The sequence below is a fragment of the Mangifera indica genome, chromosome 15, assembly GCF_011075055.1.
Source record: "Mangifera indica cultivar Alphonso chromosome 15, CATAS_Mindica_2.1, whole genome shotgun sequence".
Lineage (NCBI taxonomy): Eukaryota > Viridiplantae > Streptophyta > Magnoliopsida > Sapindales > Anacardiaceae > Mangifera > Mangifera indica.
Genome location: NC_058151.1, coordinates 13,625,561 through 13,647,855, shown reverse-complemented (window position 1 = coordinate 13,647,855; position 22,295 = coordinate 13,625,561). Strand labels below are relative to the sequence as shown.

The following is a 22,295-nucleotide window of genomic DNA, read 5'->3' as shown; positions in this document are numbered from 1 at the left end:
ACCAAATTATCATCTAAATTTTCAATTAGTAACAATGGTAAAATTGTCATTTTATCTATATACTTTAAAATTTCAAAAGTTTTATCATTTCCCCCCTCTAGGTTTTAAATACTAACACTTCAACCCATCCTTAAAGTTTGAAAAGTTTAAATTTCACGCTTAGAATTTGCTTCCTTCTCTGGCCACCATCGACAGATGACGCTTTCCACCGATGTCACTTCTCTAGCTACAAAGGACGACGAAGGAATAACCTTCGTTGCCTCGTCTTCCAAATCTGCAAAAATAGATGAAGGAAGAAGCTTCGTCTTCGCATCGTCCAAACGCAATGAGCGACGAAACGTCATCCTTCGTCATCTGGGTTGTGCGACGAGGAGATAAATATCTCTTCGTCGCGCCACTGCTGTTGCACCAGAAGAAAGAGGAGGCCGGAGATAATGTCGAAAGATGAAGTTGAAGAGTGGGGGTGAAACTGCTATTTTTAAAAGTTATGAGAGCGGCTGAGTTTTGAAAAATATGGAAACCCTAGGTTTTGGGGTGAAAATGTTATTTTTCAAAGTTTGAAAACTTTCAGTAAAGGTGAAATGTTAATTTCTAAAACCTAAGGGCGGGGAAAAGTAATAAACTTTATAACTTTTAATATAAACAGTAAAATAATTATTTTACATCTCCTTTTAACAAAAAAAATTAACAGAAGTTTGGTCGTGAGTGAAAGTTTGAGTTTTTCATCTCCCGTAAATGTGGATTTGAGATTGGCCTAAAATTTGGGTGGAAAATAGTCCTTTTCCACTTTAAAATTGAAGCAATATCAAAAAGGTAAACAATTGGATAAAATTGAATTTCACCCCGCTCACCAAGTAACCTGCCAGACATGCCCAAAGTGTTATACATTTATGCTTACATAATCTTCCATCACATACCATTCAAAGATGGGTTTTTCAGTTAACAATCTTGTAGTTATGCATATGTAGTAAGGGAGAGATTGCGACTAAATTCCTTACATGACCAGTGTATCATAATAAGTTAGTTCAATAAGTCATATAAAATGTATTAAAGACATAATAATTAATAGACACGCAAAGTGTTAAGTACTTTCACTAAAATGTTAAATATATTGATATCAGTTTATGTCATAGAAATTTGTATAAATAACCTATGTTAAGGGCACGATGGTGTCAAATTGTGATCACACCAAGATTCATTAGTGAAACGCCAACTTTAATTTCATGTTTTGTGTAAAATACCCAAATGTCATTTACTTATTGAATGATTTTCATTCGTACATTCCTTTTACGTGGTTGTATAGATAGATATTAGTAACGAGATATGTGACAGAATCAATGATCAAACCGAGCAATTGTATGAAGATAAAGGATAAAATTATTATTTTTATATTTGTTATGATTTTATGTATTTTCTTATTTCAATTAATAGTATATGGATGTTTCATGCATTTTATCTATGAGCTTGGATTTCAAACACAGAATTTATGCTTAAGTTTCACTTGTATTAAATAAAAAATTTGTTACACCTTTTTGCAAGCATTAAGTAAGTATTTAATAACATGTCTTATTTCGCTAGGTTATTTGTGGGGCCAAACGATTTATTGCCACCCAAGTTTACTGTTTAATCCTCATATCCACTATCTTTTAAAAATCCAAAATTTCACCCATCAGAGGTTAAAATGATCAGTTTCTGTTAGTTTAAGATTTAAAGGACTATTTTGCCTATATCCGGTGAAATGACCAAAACACCCTTGTACTTAAATGCCACTTTTAATGCATAATAACAAACCAACCAAACAAAGCTCAACCATCATTTTCTCATTTTCATACCTTTTCGAAGAAGCCTATGAAATTAGACACAGAATTTTCAACTATAATTGCTTTTTAGTTTTGTTTTCATCGGTACTTCAGTTTATGAATTATACCTTCTTTTTTTCTTTGATTTGCCCAAAATATAAATCAAATTATTAAAACAATATAAAAATCAATTTAGGAGATAAGAAATATCTCCTACGCTGCTGGAGGTGTCATCATCATCGTCTTTGTCATTGCCGCCGCCGCCGCCGCCGCCATCGTCATCGTCGTCGCCATGAAGCGATCACCGATTTTTTTACAACTTTAGGAATGAAGATTTTCACAGAAACACTCTCTCTCAATGCAAGTGAAATGGAAAGTGCAAAGGCCAGAAGACTTGGTCAACTTCCGTTTGAATTCGTATTAATATATAAAAAAATCATTTTTTTTATTCACAGATTTTTTGAAAATTGAAATTTAATGACAAAAGAACCCTCCAGGTGTCACTACACTATTAGTTGAGGTCATCAAAAGTGATACAGACCCATCGATATTCATCACAAATCGACGTAAAATCGATTTCATCAAACGACGTGCTCCACGTGTTGCGTTTACATGAGATAACGTAAAATTTTCCTGACATCACGCTATCTGCATTTATTTGTTTTTTCAAAATGAATGCCGGCAGGTTTTATTCTCCTTTCGTACTGCATCAAATTACTTTTATGCCTTTTAGACTAACGTCTTTCATTAATTTTTATTTTTAATAGGCGCACTTCAAATTTTTTAAAGTTAATAATTATGAATTTAGGAAAATATTAAATTTTCATTTAATATTGTAATTTTCATTTATTCTCTCAAATACAAAATTATTATAGTATTTTTTTGGTATAAAAATAATTTTTTAAATTCTAAATACATGAATTTAATATTGAATTTGAACCTATACTATAAACATATATCAATATCATTAATAAAACTATGTTAATATTGAATTTGTATCATATGAGATGTAAATAAAAATATGCATATTACTCTTCAACATAACTAAAATGAAATTGTTTTATTATTTTAGCACAAGAATGAAACAACACTCTTCAAAAGGAAAACTCGAAATATTAAAAATTTAAATACTTAATTTTAAAAATAAATACGAAAGATTTTAATCAATTAAAAAAAATCACAAATAAATATTAAAAATTTCTTCTCACCAAGTTGAATGCATGCTTTTTCTAAGTGCTCTAACATCACACTAAAAGAAAATATTAGATATTAATTAGCATCCCCTTGACATTGATGCTCATCAACTTTTAACTCAACCCCTCTGATAAAGTTCGTGATTCCGCTAATAATCCCCAGTATAGTACATGGGTATATCCATGAATTCCATTCTATATCCTTAAACATAAATATTATCCACAGATCAAAGGCTAAAATTATAACCATTGAATGAAATGGTTGCCATCCAAACACTTTGACAGGAGGGTCATAAAAATACTAAAATACAAAAACAAAAAAAAAAGAAGTTAAAATGACAATAAAATTAAATTACTAAATTTCAAATTCATCATACTTGTAACATATAATAACCTCGGAATCATTACATTTTTTCAGATTTTCCAAATCTTTCATCTGAAACCAGAAACAAAATTTAGTTAGATAAAATTTCAAAGATTATATCTGATACTTGCCCAGATATCTGAAGCTTTATACTACCTCTTGTAAATATTTAAAGGCATTCGTCCTCTTTGTCTTGGCTAGTTGAAAACAGATGAATGCAATATAACTTATTAAAAATGCAAATACAGCTCCAACAAACACTCTCTTCTTATAATTATAAGAAGATTGCGAAACTAAAGTTGCAATGGACAGGAGTAAACCCAATTTTGGGTGAACAATAAAAACAAACTGGAAGATTAAAACCAAAAAATTAGAAAAAATAATAAAAAAATATAATTAGATAAAAGTTTAAAATTGATCAAATAGAATAAGTACTGTGGCGCAAATTTCTCTCCTCATGTCCACAGTGAGATGCTGCAGCTGCTCTTCGTCCATCTTCAGCCAAACAAAGTGAGAAGAACTAGAAACCTGCATATTCTTTATATACTTTGCAGGAGAATATTTCTGAGAAAGAGAAATTTTAGTTTATTTCAAACTGTAGAAGATAACTTAGAATTCATTCAAAATGATAATGATTCAAACAAATCAAATAGAAAAGATAATTTGATAAAGAGCTGTGTAATTACCCTTAGTCTTTATCACCAATCATTTTTTTTAATTAATAAATTAGATTATTTCATTAATTAAAGTTGAATAATAGTTTATTGTTGAGATTAAGTAATTAATAAAAATAAATTTAATACATTTAAATAAATAGTATCAATGTGGGTATTCAAAAACGGATCCACTATTTAAATAAATATTCATCTCAAGTTTTGACTGACAGATTTCAAAGGATATATAAGAAAACAAAACAATTTATTTTGTTAATTACTTTAAATATTCATTATTAATTGTTTTTCTTAGTTTCCTCCAATATTTAAAGAAAATATTTCCAACCACCAACTATTAATTTTTTTCCCAAATGCCCCAATTGTAACGGAAACTATATTCCAAAATGTAATTTAATTAATATGTTATTAATAATTTATTTTTTATGCTCTTAACACTCAATGAAATGCAATAAGGATGCTCTATCAAAATTGTAATTTTGTGAGTCCTAAGGGCAGTTTTTGTCTGATTTTCAAACATCAACGGTAATATTGTCATTAACAACTTAACTTTGTTATTTAGTCGATATCAAGCCTCAATTAAGCAAAAATTATATAGACCAACAAATGAGATGTGTTAACATTATTAATTTTTATTAATAATATTATATTTAATTTCAAATGAATTCATGCTGAATCTAAGTTATTCAAAGATATTTTCAAAAGCTTATTGGCGAGATGAATAGGATTATTTGGATAATTATATTACTAAAGTGATATACAATATCGTTGATAAGATATCTAATATCATCAGCCAGATGAATAATATCATCAAATGAATATGCAAGTTGAACTCCAAACTCGTTACTATTTTAAAACTTCACCTTGAATTCGGTTTAAGTCAAACCAAATACAAATTCAAATCGAGCTAGTTCAATTCAAGTCCACCCAATTATTATGAAAGAAAAAAATAATAAAAAGAAGAGCAATACTATGTGTACCCACTTTGGGTACACAAATATATACACACTCATATGTGTCATCATATGATTGGTTATTGTTTTATTCTTAATTCAAAATCATCCAATCACATGATGACACATATAAATGTGTATATATTTGTGTACCCAAAGTGGGTACACATAGTTTTATTGTAAAAAAAATTATGTTTTAAGAGCAATTTATGTGTACACATTTTTTGTACATAATTTGGATATATAGACATATCATTATGTGATTGAATATTATTTTATCATTGTTTAAAATTATCTCATCACATAATGACATATCATATATATACCCATATAAAAAATATATATACATAATTTTATTAATGTTTTAAATACAAATACAATTATATATTAAGAATATTTTGTCATATTTTTATCTTCAAAGCATTCAACGGCAAATCATTTCTTAATTTTATTTCCTAATTAAACTCTCGTAAATTAATTTGTTATCTTCATAGTATTTTACCTTAATGTTACCATATCATATGTTTTGTAAACCATATTTCTTAACCAAAGTTTTAATTATCAAACATTTTTTATTTATAATTAAAATTTTAATTGTCAAAATAATATTTTAGAATTGGAGCTTGATATAGAATAGATGACAATTTTGATCCAAATTTAGGGATCATGGCCATAACCAGGAGGAAATTCTCTGATAAAAACAAAGAATGGAATGAGGGCAGAGACATAATGACACATAATATATATATACTTAAAAATGAGTACGTATAATATTATTTAAAATCAAATAAAAAGAAAATTTTGATAAACAGTTATAAAATTTTCGCTAATCGTTATCACCCAATAATTTTTTAATAATCCACGTGTTATTATGTAATTGAATCTTTTATAAAAAATGTTAGTGGAGACATAAAAAATTTCCGCATGTAATTGATGTGTATAAGATAAAATTTTTTCTAGGATTAACTTGGAAATTTTAATCACTCAAACAATTTTCCAACATCTTCTTTTTAATAAATTTTAATCAAATCGGGTAATTAAATTAAATAATAAATTTGGATTTTATTTTATAAAAATTGAATCTGACTTAGAGGTTAAACATATCTTTATTACTATTAATGGTAAGAGTTTAGTTTGAGTCATAACAATTAAAAAATTTAACAAAAATTTTTTCTTTCACTTAAAATAGATTAAATAAAAATAATAACGTTTAGATTTTGATTCCATAATTCTACATCCACGTTTTAAATTCATGGAAAATGACTTTATGTGGTCATTCTCAATTTTTGACGTGCCTTAAATATTTTCTTAATGGCCAAATTGAGTTATATTTTTTTACGGACTTATCAAATCTCTTATAACATGTGGCCCGTTTTGCTTCGTTACTTTTCGAAAGTAACACTTTCATACTTTGAGGAAGCTGAATTTAGTAGACATGATTCGAATCGATTTGAGTTTGAGTTTGTGTTAACTCAAATTCGGTTTGATTTAAAAGGATCAAATTCAATGAATTCATCTCAAATTAACTCAAACTTAAGTCGAATTAAAAGAAGTTGAGTTTGAGTGTAATATAAGTATCTTATAGCTGATCTAAAATCAATCAAAACAATATAGTTTTGATGAGTTTTAATTAATACAAAGTCATTTTACTTTAATTAAATCAAACTTTTATAAATTTACAAGTTTATTGAGAATATCGTAACCTTGAATTTAAGCCCAAAAATACAAAATTTTTAGGCTTAAAACTCGAGTTTGTCTAACTAAAACTTACTTCAAACTCGTTTGATTCAAGCTGACAATTGAGCTCAAGCTAACTTTGCGCAAATCTATCCCGAGGTTTTAGGGATGAAAATGTTAGTCCTATTGCACAGCCCAAAATACAAAAACAAAACCATATCTTCAACAACAAAGACTGGAGATACTCACATGTGGTCTGATAAAAACCAACTTGATACTTGTGGATTATGCCCAAAATCTCAATTCAATTTGAACCTCAAAATCCCTCAATGATTTCTCTTTCTTTGGGACCCATGTCAACGTCCATCCACGAAGATTTCATTTTCCCTCTTTCTCTGTCCATGGTTTCTTCGATTTTTTCAACACTACTAGAAGTAGAACCTCCTATCATTGATCATTCACTTGTGTCTCCTCCAAATCTTTTAATTTCCTTAATTGGGTTTCTTAATCTTATAGTTCCCTCAACTAGGTCGATCCCATTTTTCAGTATAATCGTTCCCACATCTTGAAATAAGTAGTTAAGTTTATATTTACTCTGTTTTTTCGTTGAGGCGTTTTATCGAGCACTTCGATGGTCTCTCTTGGGTCTCTTCCATGTGTTATAGAAACAGGGGCAGGAAGTTCTGTTCTTGTTCATAGCAGAAGGCAACATCGACCCAGGTCTGTTTTTGCCACATTTAGGCCAAAAAAGTCTCCCGTTTTCGGAGTGTTTAATAATTCAATTTTTCATTTTTCCTTGTGTTCTGATAAAAGAGGACATTTATGGAGGATTAAGCATGTTAAAGCAACGGGAGGTGAAAGTGGCAATGGATATGAGGATTCACTTGAGGCCACCATTGAGAAAAGCAAAAAGGTTCTTTCTATGCAAAGACACCTTCTTCAACAGGTTTCTTTTTTCTTTTTTTAAATAACTGTTTTGTCAATGATCTGTGTTGTTTTATGTGGAAATTGATGTCTGTGTTGTTTTGAATGATCTAGTTGGGTGTTGGAATTGTGTTCATTGGACTTAGAAATCAATGGAAATGTGCATGCTGTTAGAAGCTTAGTTGCAAATTGCATAAAGTGTTATTCTAAAATGAGCACTAAGGAATTTAATCTTTTATCATATTAAAATTTTCATTGCCTATTTATTTCTTTGTCTGTGCTGACAGAGAATCAAAATGACCTCTTCCTGACATGTTTAGTAAGAATATAAATCTGGATAATGTAATTATTGTGTCTTTTGCAGATAGCTGAAGGAAGGAAATTGTTATCATCCATAAAAAGTAGCATTGCTGATCCAGAAGAAAGTGAAATTTCAAATGAACAAAGGGAGAACTCTTTTCCGGATTTAAATCTCACTGCAACAAGTGGTAGCAATGCTCTTGAAGTCCAAAATGGTAGCCTACTCTCAAGCAGATATGCTAACTCAACTGCCAGTGAGGTACCAGAATTGATGTCTTCAGCAGTTACCAGAGGTCCTAATGTAGGTGCGAAAGCATCTGGTCAGAAGAAGGAAGAATACCTCTCTTCAGCTGTTACCAGAGGTTCTGATGTAGGTGGGAAGGCATCTGGAAAAAGTTTGTCTCATAAAGAGGCATCCTTTAATATAGACGCCCCCAAACACTTGAAAGGCACTGATACAGGGTCAGCAATGTCCAGTGAACAGCCATCTTTCCTTTCATGTACCTCTGAAACTTCCACTCAGAGGGATGAAGAGTGTGAAAATTTGGAAGATCCAAGTTTACAAGGGCTTACTAGTGAAACAAGTGATCATGTCACTAAAGATGTGAAATCCCCTTCATTGGCTGGAGCAAAAGCCATTCCTGACAAGTTGAAAGACACTAATTCTAAGACAGGTGAACTGCCATCTTTTCTTCAGCTTACCCCAGAAACTTCCCTCCCAAAGGGTGAAGAGCATGGAGATTCAAGGGGTTCAAGTTCACAGGCTAGTGAGGCCACTGATTCTGCTATTGAAGATGCAAAACCCCCTCCATTGGCTGGAGCAAATGTCATGAACATTATATTGGTAGCTGCAGAATGTGCTCCATGGTCTAAGACAGGTATATTATCTTTTACATCGGAAGGAAATACCATTTATATGAAATTTCTTGACCGGTCTCTGTCCAAGTATATCTTCAATGAAGAAGAGTTTAGATAGTTGTTGAATAATAATTGAAAAAAAAAAAAAAAGGACTAAAGAAAACAGTAGGAATTATCTCATTTCAGTCTAATAGTCTGCATCTCTTGAATATCTATGCTATTAATATCTCTACCAACGCCACTTGGTAATGTGGAGGGAAGTGAGATAAATGGTTGATTCTACTCATCTAAAGAAACTCGGTTGTCAGATTAATTATATGCCTGTGTGCACTGTTACTGAAAAATGTCTTTCCTTTGATGTGGTAGAAGCAATTTATTATTATTATTATTGGAGCCCTTATTTAAGAGAATTTCCTGGTAGATGTCAATAACATTGAAGTTGATGATGTCTGAATTTTCCATAATCATTAAACTAAAATATGAATCATTTCCTGTTTCAAGTTGATGCTAGTGATTAAGTGCTCCATGTGAGTGCCTCACATCCTGAATATCATATAGTATGTATCTAGTTTTGGGAAAAATAGCTCTAGCTTGTTGCAGTACAAAATGTTTAATGAATCTTTTTCTTTTGTTATTAATGAAGTTACAAGTTATTCTTTCATACTTTCAAGCATTCCAAGACAGATAATAATCTCTGCTTGTGGTTGCATGTTGTCCAATGATGCATGCATGCATTTAGTTGATGTGTGCTTGTAGATGATTTAGTTTATAACCTTTTGTATGTTTTCCAAAGATTGATATATGGAGAGGTCTGATAGGTGGGCTTGGAGACGTTGCTGGGGCTTTACCAAAGGCTTTGACCCAACGTGGACACAGGGTCATGGTAATAGCAACTTATTTTAATGTGATCAACTTAATAAGGAAGTTATACAATAAGTGGGAAAGGTTTTTTCTGAAAAGTTTTCTTTGTTACGTAAGGAAAATAAATTTACTCGAAAATTTTAGAAATTGTAGGCTTGCAGATTATGCTGAACTTATATTTGAGATGTCTGTTATGCATCCTGTTGATCTGGCCATGCACGTTTTTATTTTGTTTTATGTTCAGTCAATTCAATAGCATTTAAGTTTTACTATGTGTTCTGTAATCTTGATAATAAAATATAGATATCTAAAGATTTTCAGACAGCTTGTATTGGCTGTCAATTTATTTGCATAGCTTAGGCTGCTAATAATTCATAAGTTTCGATTGGCTTTGTTGTCTCACTTTTTGTTTTTGGGTTAAGAACGAACAAAAATATGTGTCATACTATATATATCCACTTTGAGTACATCAATAGGTATACATTTGTGTGTCATCATGTGATTAGGTATTACTTTATCCTTAACTTAAAATCACTTAATCATATGATGACACATATCAAATGTGTACCCATTTGTGTATTCAAAGTATGTACACATAGTTTTATTACAAAAGTATTATGTCTTGCTTTTTGACTTCATTTTATGTCTTTTTTTCTTAGGTTGTGGCGCCACGATATGGCAATTATGCTGAAGGCCAGGATTCTGGAGTCCAGAAAAGGTATAAGATGGATGGCCAGGTAAGCAACAGATGCAGATTTAAATCCTCTGTTTATTTGCTATCTGACACTTGTCATATTAACTTCATTCCACAGCAGTTGCTTGACAATGTGATACATTGTAGGATATGGAAGTATCGTATTACCAGGCCTATATTGATAGTGTGGATTTTGTTTTCATCGATAGTCCTTCGTTCCGCCACAAGGAGAATGATATTTATGGAGGAAGTCGGGAGGTAAGATATTCTTTCTTACAAAATTACTCGACACTTCTTAAGTGGGTTGAACAATTTTTTACTGATGAATGATCACTCTTTAATATGGGTTTTAATTGGACAACTATGGTCATACCTTTGAAATTTATTGGGATATATCAACCAGTAAAGGCCAGATTTCAGTATCTCATCAAAGAATAGCTGTAAATCTTTAATCTAATGCTTCCTTTTCTGAAAACCATCTCTCTCCATTTGATTCTCAATCAGTGTGATGAGGTGGCTATAGTTTTTCATTTGTTTATGTTGTGGATGAGTTTTTTTCGTCTGCTTGTTATCCTTATAGTTCACTTATGATTAGTTGATGATATTAGAATGTCACGGTGTTCCTTCAATTATGATCTGCAGGCATTTTCACTCTTAAACATCTTTAGTTCTATGGTGCAGGATATATTAAAACGCATGGTATTGCTTTGCAAGGCAGCTGTTGAGGTACAAATCTAGACCATGCCTTAAAAAATTGATTGGAAAATTTGAATAAATGCCCATGAAATTGCATCAAACCTTGAAACTTTTATTTTGTTAAATATTTAGGGTATCCTGAAGAACATTTTCCATAACAAATGTAAAAAATCAGATGTGCTGTCAAAAGAGATATATTAAGGCCAGTGGGTAATATGTTGGCCATGCTCTTTCATGCAAAGTGCATCAGAAAGGGGATTGTAGGAAAAACATAGGAATTCAGTAGTTGTAGGCTCTTGGTTAGTAATTGAAAGTTTGAATAAATGCCCATCAATTATTGTTGGGTGTGTGATGAGACTTGCCTCTTAGAGACAATGATGTAAACATATGCTAGTACTGACTCTTCTTGGGAACTTGTAAAGTACATACAGAAATTATCTCATATGGTCCACATGAGAGGTCCCGCAACTTTTTTGTCTATTGTAGAAATGGAAGTACTGATTAGACAGAGTTTGGTGTAAGTTCTGCAGTGGTATGCAAATTGTGGCTTGAGCTAGGGATGGCGAATCATTTTACTCGCACAAGCTAAAATGGTGTAATATAAACTAATTGCTGATAATTGTTAGATTGGTTTGTTCGAGGCCATCAACATTTGTTACATAATATATTAAGTGCTGTACGAAGTACTACTCTGAGGCAACATATAATTATCCTAAGTTTTCATGCTGTTATTGAATAACAGATTACATCTTGTATGATAATTGCCACATCACTCTCATGAACTAGAATTGTGTTAGACAATCTTGCGGTCTTTAGCTATCAGCACCAGTTGAGGCAATATTCCTTTTTCTTTTTTCCGCTTCCACTCTGAGCAATGTTTCTATTTGAACAATAATGTTTGTTTGATCATGTTATATGCTCAAGTTTTGTTTAAAGAGACAGTGCTGATCTTTAGGTACCTTGGCATGTTCCATGCGGTGGTGTCTGCTACGGGGACGGAAATTTGGTTTTCATTGCAAATGATTGGCATACTGCACTGCTTCCTGTGTATTTGAAGGCATATTATCGAGACAATGGTTTAATGACATATACAAGATCCGTGCTTGTTATTCATAACATAGCGCACCAGGTTTTTACTCTATATATTTTTTAATTCATTTTATATTTTATATTGACTAAAATCTGCAGTGTTAAAAAAAAAAAAGCATTGAAATCTGTCAACATTTTATTGACCTATGCTTATTGGTGTGCTTTAATTACCATAATTTCATATTGATTTTAAATGCATTTTTCACTAATTTGTATTCATAAATATGTTTTATCCAGGGTCGGGGGCCTGTGGAAGATTTTTTCTGTACGGACCTGCCGCCACATTATTTGGACCTTTTCAAACTTTATGATCCTGTCGGAGGTGAGCACTTCAATATCTTTGCAGCTGGTTTAAAGACAGCTGATCGTGTAGTGACTGTTAGCCATGGATATGCGTGGGAGCTTAAAACTGTTGAAGGTGGTTGGGGTTTGCACAATATCATAAACGAAGTTGGCTGGAAATTGAGTGGCATAGTGAATGGGATTGATGCAAAAGAGTGGAGCCCACAGTATGATGTCCACCTTACATCAGATGATTACACTAATTACTCACTGGAGACGCTGCAAACGGGCAAGCCACAGTGCAAGGCAGCCTTACAGAAAGAGCTCGGTTTGCCTGTTCGTGAGGATGTCCCACTGATAGGTTTCATTGGGAGGCTTGATCACCAAAAAGGTGTTGATCTCATAGCCGAGGCTATTCCATGGATGATGGGGCAGGATGTGCAACTAGTCATGCTGGGTACCGGCAGAGCAGACTTAGAACAGATGCTGAGGAACTTTGAAAACCAGCACAGAGACAAAGTCAGGGGATGGGTTGGGTTCTCTGTGAAGACTGCTCACAGGATAACTGCAGGCGCTGACATTTTGCTAATGCCATCTAGATTTGAGCCTTGTGGATTGAACCAGCTCTATGCCATGAGTTATGGGACAATTCCAGTTGTTCATGCTGTTGGTGGATTGAGAGACACTGTGCAGCCGTTTAATCCATACAATGAGTCAGGGCATGGTTGGACGTTCGATAGCGCAGACGCAAGTAAGCTGATACATGCATTAGGAAACTGTTTATGGACTTATCGAGATTACAAAGAGAGTTGGCAAGGCCTCCAGAGAAGAGGGATGATGCAAGATCTCAGTTGGGACAATGTCGCACAGAGGTATGAGGAGGTCCTTGTCGCCGCCAAGTACCAATGGTGAGTCTTCAGAGTTTTGATGTCTGTAATTTTGACTCTTTGCAAAGTTGAGTTGTCCTGTAAAGTTTGGTGCCCCCAATCTTGAGGCGAGCTGTGGTTGACGCTTAACAGAAAAATATGGTTTTACGTCACTCTCTTGAGCATTTTTGGGCTAGTTAAGGAGGCCTAGTTGTTCCATTACAAGCAGTGTAATTAGCTTTATAACATGTAACAAATTTTATCATTTCTTGTTGTGATAAAAATTGTATGTAGTGTAAAATCTTGGTGATTGTAATGTTTAATTTCACACAAGTAAATAAAATATGAACTTTAAATGTTATCCTCATGATTAGCCTACCAACCAAAATGGAATTCATGAAGAAACATTGAGAATTTTACTTTTAAATTGAATGGTTTGCATGACTTTGAAAGGTTAAATGTTCATATGAGGAGCATAATTATACATATATATTCATGTCAAAAATACTGGAGGAAATTAAAACTTCACAAGTTGTTTATTCTTCTTGAATTCCTTGTGAGTTTAACTTTACCTTCGGTTTTATTTTGAAAGATCTGATACAGAATCAAGACCACGAGAAATTACATAACACAATGATAATGTTCATCATTCAGAATTTCATATATTTTTTGTTAGGGTTAATAATAGAGACAGTCTCTTCTTGCATCTCTAACTTTCTTTCTATAGTTCTCCTATCTCAAATACATTTTTAATAAAACAATTTAAAATTTCATTTCATTATTCCGCGTGGGGCATTTTTAGTTTGGAGTGCATTTTAACCCATCAATCTAAAACTTTATTATTTTCAAGCTTTATTATTCACCCAGTAAGTTATTCCATTACCTTAAGAATAAACATTTGGTCAACCTATGTTTAAGGGATTTGGTCAACTTCCTAAAGCAAACTGCAAGATTAACACCAAAAATTTTGAAAAAATAATAAATAATATAATTGGATAGGAGTTTAAAATAAATATAATCAAGTATTACTGTGGTGTAAATTTATATCTTGTCCAGAGTGAGAAGCTGCCAAAGCTTTTCCTCCATCTTCAACCAAACAAAGTGTGAAGAATTATTAAAAGTTAATTCTTTATTAGCCTGCACCTTAATTTACATACTTTGCAAAGAGGAACTTTAATTTATTTCCAGCTATAAGATAACTTAGAATTCTATGAGAAGACCCCATAATTTTTTTTTTCAAATAATATGTGATTTGATGATTTTACAAAACTTTACATCATATTACTAGAAATTAAAAATCAACTACGTACAATAGGCCTGCACTGATTGAGAGGTAAATAAGAATTGTCATTTTGTACGGCTCAATAAAATTATAACATCTTAAAACAAATCCTTCTTGCACATGAAACACTTCATTGCTAAAAGCCATAGCTGTGCACTTCACTAAAGAGAAGGATTATACCATCTTCCACTCTCTTCGCATAGATTTTGCAGAGTGAAAGTGAACCACTAGATTATAGTCACATCAGGGGTTTCAATGTTCAAGGTGAAGAAAGTGAGATGAAAAATTTAAGAAACAACCAGACTGATAACTCTTTTATTGATTTTATCAATCATAATAGATCATGGACATGACTCTCACCAATAAATTGATAACAGATGCCAACAAATGTCAAAACAAAACAAAGACAACACGAAACTATCCCACGGAACAATTGAAAAACTGTGGGCATATGTAAGAATAACAGACGTGTATTCATACGGGGAGGTAATTTACCAAAATATTGACTTACGTGGAGATGTAAGTATATGAAATTCTCCTGCCTCCTTTTCCCAATCAAATTGCAGACAGGAAAGTTGAAAACAGCCCAGCAAAGCCCTTAGAGAGAGAACCTTCAATGCCACAGGGAGATTTGGAGGAACCCAATGGACTACTTTGTTTCGCTATTTCCATGCAATCATCACCGGGTGGATTATCCTCTTGGTCCAGAGTTCTCTGAGCAACCAACCTACTTCTCTTAGGAGTTAACATGTGATTTAGGTCTGTGAAGTCAGGAAAGCAATCCTCTGAGGAGTCCATTTCATCTTGTTGAAGGTCAGAAGACTTCCTCTTTAAACCAGGGAAATTCTTCAGTCCTGAGGAAAGATATCAGTGCCTTTCTAGGATGACGAAACTGTGAATATTAAGACTCAGCAATATTTTCTTAAATAATTCACATACCTGGAAGAGGGTCCTCATATACATATAACTGGGACTCCGAAACACCACAGCTACAGAACAAGTTAGATCTTTCATTAGATCCCAATACCCTGCAAGACAAAGATGGTTCACATGTTATCTGATCCAAAATTCTCCACAACTTTGTAAAATTACAGCAAGTTCAAACTCACTCAACTCTCCAAAGAGGAGTTGAATTTATATCTAAACATTCCTGCTTTTAATTTAAGTTTAGAGACTGCATTTGCATGACTCTCATTTCCATTTGCATTATATTATGATTGGGTTAGCAGATACTTAAAACACAATGGAAGAAATAAGGATAAAGTTATAATAAAGGATTGGAATAAAATAAAAAATAACAGAAAAGGAACATCCCATGAAATCTAACCTGTACATATGCTCCACAAAGTCATCAATTAGAACAGGCCAAGCACCTGGGTAAATACGAACAATCAACAAAATATAAGCATAACCTCAGATGATGATAAGCAGTTGAACTCCAATTCACATATATTTCAGTCAAGAACACATTACATTAAATGAAAGCATAAGCATAGGAAGACAGATAATAATATTGATGTAAAATTCAAGATTTTCCAAGCCACCTCTAATCTGACCTAAGAAGACAAGAGGCTGATCATATCATAGATTTAACATGCCAGCTTTCCTGAAAACCTCGTAATTTGGGTTATAATATAAAAGATAAAACCATGAACCCATATTTGAGAAGTTAAATCATCTACCAAGACCTACAAACCAAGGCTTAGTTTATTGACACATACATGGAGATATTAATACCTTCAGGATCATACCCTTCCAAATTTTCGTGTACACAATGACTGAACGCTAAAACTTGCTGCCAAGTATCCTCAGAGATGTTGTGTCGCTGATTTTTCTACAAGGAGTAAGAATTACATGCTTTAACGAATGCATAATTATTCTGAAGTTATATTGTGAAGTTGAGTGGTGCTGTGCTCAAAAAGTGAGACACCTATTGTCTCAAGTCACTGACATAGATATGCACACAAAATGGCACACTATATATAAGCACATTCACCTATTAAAAAAATAAAAGCATATTTTAAGCATGAAACCCAACAAACCTAAAGAACAACAGATAAAAGAAAGACCACCAACTGCAAGTTTCTAAAATACAAACAAGTATAAATTTGCTCATATGGTAATGGAATGATCAAGAAGGCTATTGAGGAAGCATCCCAACCATGAAGCAAAGAAATTGTACCTAACTAAAAAAGACAATCTAAAGAATTTTTGCAAGAAATTTGTGACTGAATTACATAAACTAACAACTCTAGTTCTAGCTGCCTTCCCTATTATTAACTAAACTAATAATTATACAAAATCTCAATCAAATGAAATGATCATGATGGGTCTCAAGCCCTGGTTAGCTTGAATTAAATCATATACCTCAACAAAGCTGCACCACTGATTAAGTAAGCGAAACCTGCCTGCTAAAACTAACCTCCAGGCAGTAACTGCTTTGCTTACAGCTGTAAATCATTTCAACAAAAAGAAAGGGTCAACAACAATCTGCAACAAAATTCATTATAAGTTTTATAACAATAGCCTATGTATCATAAATCATCATTCAAAGGCGAAACTGCTAGAAACCACTATTTACCCAATAATATATGATAAAACTTACTGATATTCTTCTGACCGTTCTCACGGCACATGAAGAAAACAAAATCATAGAAGCATGAGAATTCAGAAAAGTCTGCCTGCAAAAGTAGAATATGAAAGTTCGAACCAGAAAATGCCAATCTAACAGATGATACGTGCAAAATACACCACAAAAACCAAATGTAAGAACATTTCGAAAGATTAATACTCTTTATTTATATTATCACTTGACAAATACTAAAAGATAAAGCTCAATTGACGGACTCCAAAGAAATGAAAAGTTACCATCAAGTCCAGCTGCGCCATGAGCTTGTAAAGCTCTTCAAAAACTGAAATCCTGTCAAAAAAACACCATAAAAGATTAAAAAAACTTTAACAATGCAAAACTTGATAATAAGTTAGCATATATTTTGAATCTGGATATAATAAAAAATTACGATATTAATCCACTGTGCATATAGCATGTCTAAATGGACAAAGAAAAATGAACTAAAGCAGGCCAGGTCCACAGCACAACTCGGACAATATACAGCATTGGACTCTAGAAAATCAAGATGACAAATTCCAGAAATTGCGGGATGGCTGAGCATCTGTTGAGGCATCTTGACAAATCAAACCTCAAAAGAGCCTAACTATATTTCCACTAGCAAATCTTCAAACAGATTTAACAGGTAAGGACAGTCTAGGGGCAGACAGTAGCTATCAAAGTCAAACTACTAAGAAACTAGATTAAGTTGAAAGGTTAAGTCACAATCTCTGAATTTTAACATTCAAATTTTCTTTCAAAGTAGACCCAAAAAAAGCATACAGTTCACTTTTTTTCATTCCCCTGCTTCATACGATCCATCATGATCATCTTTAAAGCAAAAATGGTCATATTGCATCAGCATGTTACATATGTACCCTGTATGTACTGCTGACACAACCAAGTTCAAAAGCTCAGACAATGCCTCCCTCGAAAAATTAGTTTTTTGTAACTCTTCATCTTGTCTATAACCTTCATCTTCATAAGCATTCACAGTTTGAGATTTAATGTCTGCAAGAAAATTTTAAAAATCAGATAAATGATGTTTTTCTTTTCTTAAGCAGGTGCAAAACCACAATACACTTATTATTTCTTCTTCAATCTGTAAGTAAAATTCAATCATATAAAAGATTCCCTTCTACACTCTTTAAAAACAACTATGAACCATCAACATTGCTGGCTTTTGCAAAGAAACAAAACATAATACTCTTGACCATTAAAACACAAACAAAGAGACACAACATCATAATTAAAGACAATGAATACAAAACATAAACAAAAATTAAAAAAAAAAAATGAAAACTTTACTTCAATTAACCAAATGAAAAACTAAAATGTAAGAACCCAAATCATGTTCAGGCAAAGAAGTACTAAAAAGCACCAAATCCAAGAAACCAAACTAAACTGGCTCAATATTCATTAATTTACCACAATATCGTCACTTAATCTCCAAAATTAAAAAAAAAAATGAAAACTTTACTTCAATTAACAAAATGAAAGACTAAAATGTAAGAACCCAAATCATGTTCAGGCAAAGAAGCACTAAAAAGCACCAAATCCAAGAATCCAAACTAAACTGAGGGAAAAAAATCATTAATTTACCACAATATCGTCGGTAAATCTCCAAGATATCAAACCGCCTGCCCACCGGAGTTGAATCCATTGGAGCTCAACCCAGATAGGGTTCAGTTCAACTCTTTCTTCAAATCAATTTATCATAAACAATAAATGAAGCCTGGGATTTTGTACTCAAGGAAAGTTGGAAAATGATGAGAAACTAATTTGACTCAGATCAAAACAAAAAATCAAGAAAAAAATTAAAGAAAACTAAACTCTAAATCGTAGATAAAGACACGAAATAGAAAGAGAGAAAATCATAGATGTTTCTAGATTAAAAGAGAGAATATAATTTTTATTGAAAATGAATAAGCGTGACCAAGTACAGATTTTTTGTGGCTTTCATACTGGTGTGGTATTATTATTTAGTCCTTTCTGATTTTGATAAATACAATGGAGTCTATAAAATTGTAAAGCTTCCATTCTCACCCTCATATATCAGCAGATAATGAAGTAAAGATAAGAGAGAGAGATGGGCAGAGCATTTTTGTCGCTCGGTATTTTTTTTGGGCTAAACCCGGTTTATTTAGATAGCTCCTCGTCGGACCGGATTGTTTTTATTTTGTATTTTTTTGGTGTAATTATAAATTAAGTGAAATATTATTTAAGTAATTTAATTTATTATTATTTTTAGATATTTTATACTTTATTTGATGAAATTTTTCAAAATTATTTTTCAACGCAATTCCAATAATTATTCAAATTTAAAAAGATTAGGGAGTCATTTTAAGTATTTGTTAAAAATTATATGTTTCAAATGTATAAAAAAATATATATAATTTTCAAAACCACTTCACAACTATGATATGTTTTGAAATGACTCTTCAGAATTGATATTTTTACTTTAGATTTATATTATATTATAGTTTTATTTTTAGTATTTTGTAATACAAAATTCGTGTTAACAGTTTAATATTTTTCATTTTTTATCGATAAAAAATTTGTCTAAAATGGTTATATTTTTTTTTTCTAAATAAACATATACTTCATAGATCCTTATGTTAAAAAATAAAATACACTTTAATGTTTATTTGAGAAGCAAAAATTTTAAACACTTTTACATAGATTTTTTCCTTTTTGTACATAAAAAATCTTCCAACTTTAGAAAGTTAAGTCTCAAATTAGAATTTTCGTCAAACTCTACAATTTTATAGATGTTTAGTTTGAAATTAGGGTTTTTTTCGAACACGACTAACTTATAAAAAGTGTTTATAATTAGAATTGATTCTCAAAACTTTATGGAAATAAATCACATGAATAAACACTCTTTTAATTTTCTGGATTTGTAAAGTATGATGTGAAGATGGTTGGCATATGTTCTTGAATTACACAATACAAAAGAAAAGGACATGAACCTTGAAAAGTAGGAATCTTGGAACCCTCTTTGTGTTGATGTCAATTTCAATGTTCAACTTCATGTGGTGATAGAATTCTGGGGAATAGTTGGTTTTGGTATCGTTGCCGAACCATTTCCACCGTCCAATGTATGATCTTACCACCATATGATCAGGCTAATCATGTATCAAATGGTAAAATTTAAGTGTTCAAGTGTTGATCAGACCATAATTCAAAAGAAAAAAGTGCAGAATGATGAAATTTGCAGATCGTCAATATGGATATCATGGTGGAGGCATGCACTTGAATGCCAAGCCAGCAGCCCATTGACTGCAGACCACAAGAAACTTTAACCCTTTCTCTATGTAAATTTGTGAGAATGGAAAGCCCAAGTGGCATAAATATGGTTGGTTCAATAGTCCCAAATCAATCTCTTTCTGTTTTAACTTTGCAAGGAGGCATGACGATGAACATGTTCCTTTTCTCTTCGCAGACCATGTGGCCACCACTAATAGAGGCCTTGAATTAAGAATATACACACACACACACACACATATCCGCAACAGAACGGCCATTTCATTCAATGGAACTCCAGTTCTGGAACTTTAATTCATAGCCGTTCAAAAAGCAACGAAATTATTCCTTTAACAGTTCAACATTCTTCCCAAAATTGGAGATTGTAGTGGAACGCCCATTCACAACATTGGAACGCTTGTGATGCTATTGGAACACCTATTTTGCACCTAGAACGCCTGTACCGGATTTCAGGTACATGTATCCAACAAATTGTCTATTGGAAGCCATGATGCTTTGAAAAGCAATACAGCAGAAAAGGCAGACAAGAAAGAAAGTAGTCTATGCATCCCACTAAATCAGAGAAATTTGAACAGCATGAACAGTAACTCCAGCTTAGGTTACAACAGGGTTTCAAGCATAATCCTAGATAGAAAATCTGCACTCTTTTTGGTAGAACAAGACAAGTTAGTCAAACTAAAATTAGGTTTACTTTTTTTTTTTTTTGGTTGATCACTACAGTGTTTTATTTCTCCTAAAATAATAGCTTACAGTAGATTACACAAAGGGTCAGAAGGATAATATATGTACACACACGCACAACTGAACATGAAGAAGGATGTAGATGCAAAAAGCAGAAGAGAAAGCATGTGAACTAGATCTAGCCAGTGTTGCAGCATATAATAAGTAAAATCACTGAAATACATTTCAAGTCAAACAAGCTTATAATACAAAAAAGGAGAGTGATGAACATGGAATTTGAAGGATGACCTTGTAAAAGCCTCATATAAACCCTCTCTAGCTCTACATCAGGGTTGTTTTCCAAAAGCTAATAATAACCACGATGTCTGCCCTCATTACCAGATTCAGTTTATAATTTTTTCATGTATGAATGTATTTAACGCTACTGAGGGAAGAAGACTGTGTGTGAAACAAAAACTTCAACTTTTAGAGAGCAGAGATTAATGAAACAGAATTACCCGAAAAAAAAAAAAAAAAAAAAAGGATTACTGAAACAGGGAAATGGGAACTATTCAAATGGATGAGTTTTAGATTCTAACAAAGAGAAATTATGTAGTTCCAACATTTAGAAGGAAAAATCAATTCCATCAAAAGAAAGAATTTCATAATGGATGGCTCCTCAATTTTGCAGGAATAACTTGCAGAAAATCGTCAAATTCTTGACAGCAAAAAAATATTTTCGACATTACAATTTAAATTACAAGGAAACTTTGTTGTTTGTTTTTCAAGATCAACTTTTTAAAACTTACTACATACCAATTTGTAGAAGAGTCGGAAATAGAACCCTTGTGCAGCAGCCGTCACCTTTTGGTATAAAAGGAGTTCTATGAAAAAGCAATACATCCATAACAAACAAAACAAAGTCACTGTATAGCATACTCAGCCAAATTGTTACCATTTCTATATGAATTCCTTTCCACATCATGTCCAATGCTTCAAACTTCCTTTCAACTATGGTTAGAAATACCAAATCCGGATCTAAAATTTTAAGTGCTGACATATGTCCTAAGAATCTACATCATCGCATTTAGGCATACATACTCCTACAGGTTTCAATACTTTATTTTTATTACTGACTAGAAAAATAATATGAAGTTAGATAAGTGCTTGAACTCAAGCAACATGATGCCCATCCAAAAATATGCATGTTAAAGGACACTTACATTGTAACAACTCGTCATATTAGAAGTT

At 32.3% G+C, this 22,295-nt stretch overlaps 2 protein-coding genes across 6 annotated transcripts; one reads left to right on the top strand and one right to left on the bottom strand.

Moving 5' to 3' along the window:
• Positions 1-6,897: 6,897 nt before the first annotated feature.
• Positions 6,898-13,594, top strand: LOC123197402 (starch synthase 2, chloroplastic/amyloplastic-like). Of its 4 annotated transcripts, none has more exons than XM_044611697.1 (9): positions 6,899-7,377; positions 7,471-7,570; positions 7,946-8,759; positions 9,558-9,622; positions 10,260-10,337; positions 10,442-10,552; positions 10,976-11,020; positions 11,946-12,119; positions 12,317-13,594. In XM_044611697.1, the coding sequence occupies exons 1-9, from the start codon at positions 7,289-7,291 to the stop codon at positions 13,271-13,273; spliced, it is 2,433 nt and encodes an 810-aa protein (XP_044467632.1). In that variant the 5' UTR covers positions 6,899-7,288; the 3' UTR covers positions 13,274-13,594. The 4 variants fall into 4 exon arrangements, with proteins under 4 accessions (XP_044467629.1, XP_044467632.1, XP_044467628.1 ...); XM_044611695.1 differs by having other exon boundaries at positions 6,900-7,377; positions 7,471-7,603; XM_044611694.1 differs by having other exon boundaries at positions 6,898-7,570.
• A 1,201-nt stretch (positions 13,595-14,795) lies between these two features.
• Positions 14,796-19,049, bottom strand: LOC123197400 (defective in cullin neddylation protein AAR3). 2 transcript variants are annotated; one of them, XM_044611691.1, is made up of 9 exons: positions 18,720-19,045; positions 17,996-18,128; positions 17,378-17,429; positions 17,115-17,190; positions 16,877-16,959; positions 16,247-16,343; positions 15,837-15,882; positions 15,449-15,537; positions 14,796-15,363 (listed from the first exon to the last, which is right to left on the bottom strand). In XM_044611691.1, the coding sequence occupies exons 1-9, from the start codon at positions 18,778-18,780 to the stop codon at positions 15,065-15,067; spliced, it is 936 nt and encodes a 311-aa protein (XP_044467626.1). In that variant the 5' UTR covers positions 18,781-19,045; the 3' UTR covers positions 14,796-15,064. The 2 variants fall into 2 exon arrangements, with proteins under 2 accessions (XP_044467626.1, XP_044467627.1); XM_044611692.1 differs by having other exon boundaries at positions 14,915-15,355; positions 18,720-19,049.
• Between the last annotated feature and the right edge of the window lie 3,246 nt (positions 19,050-22,295).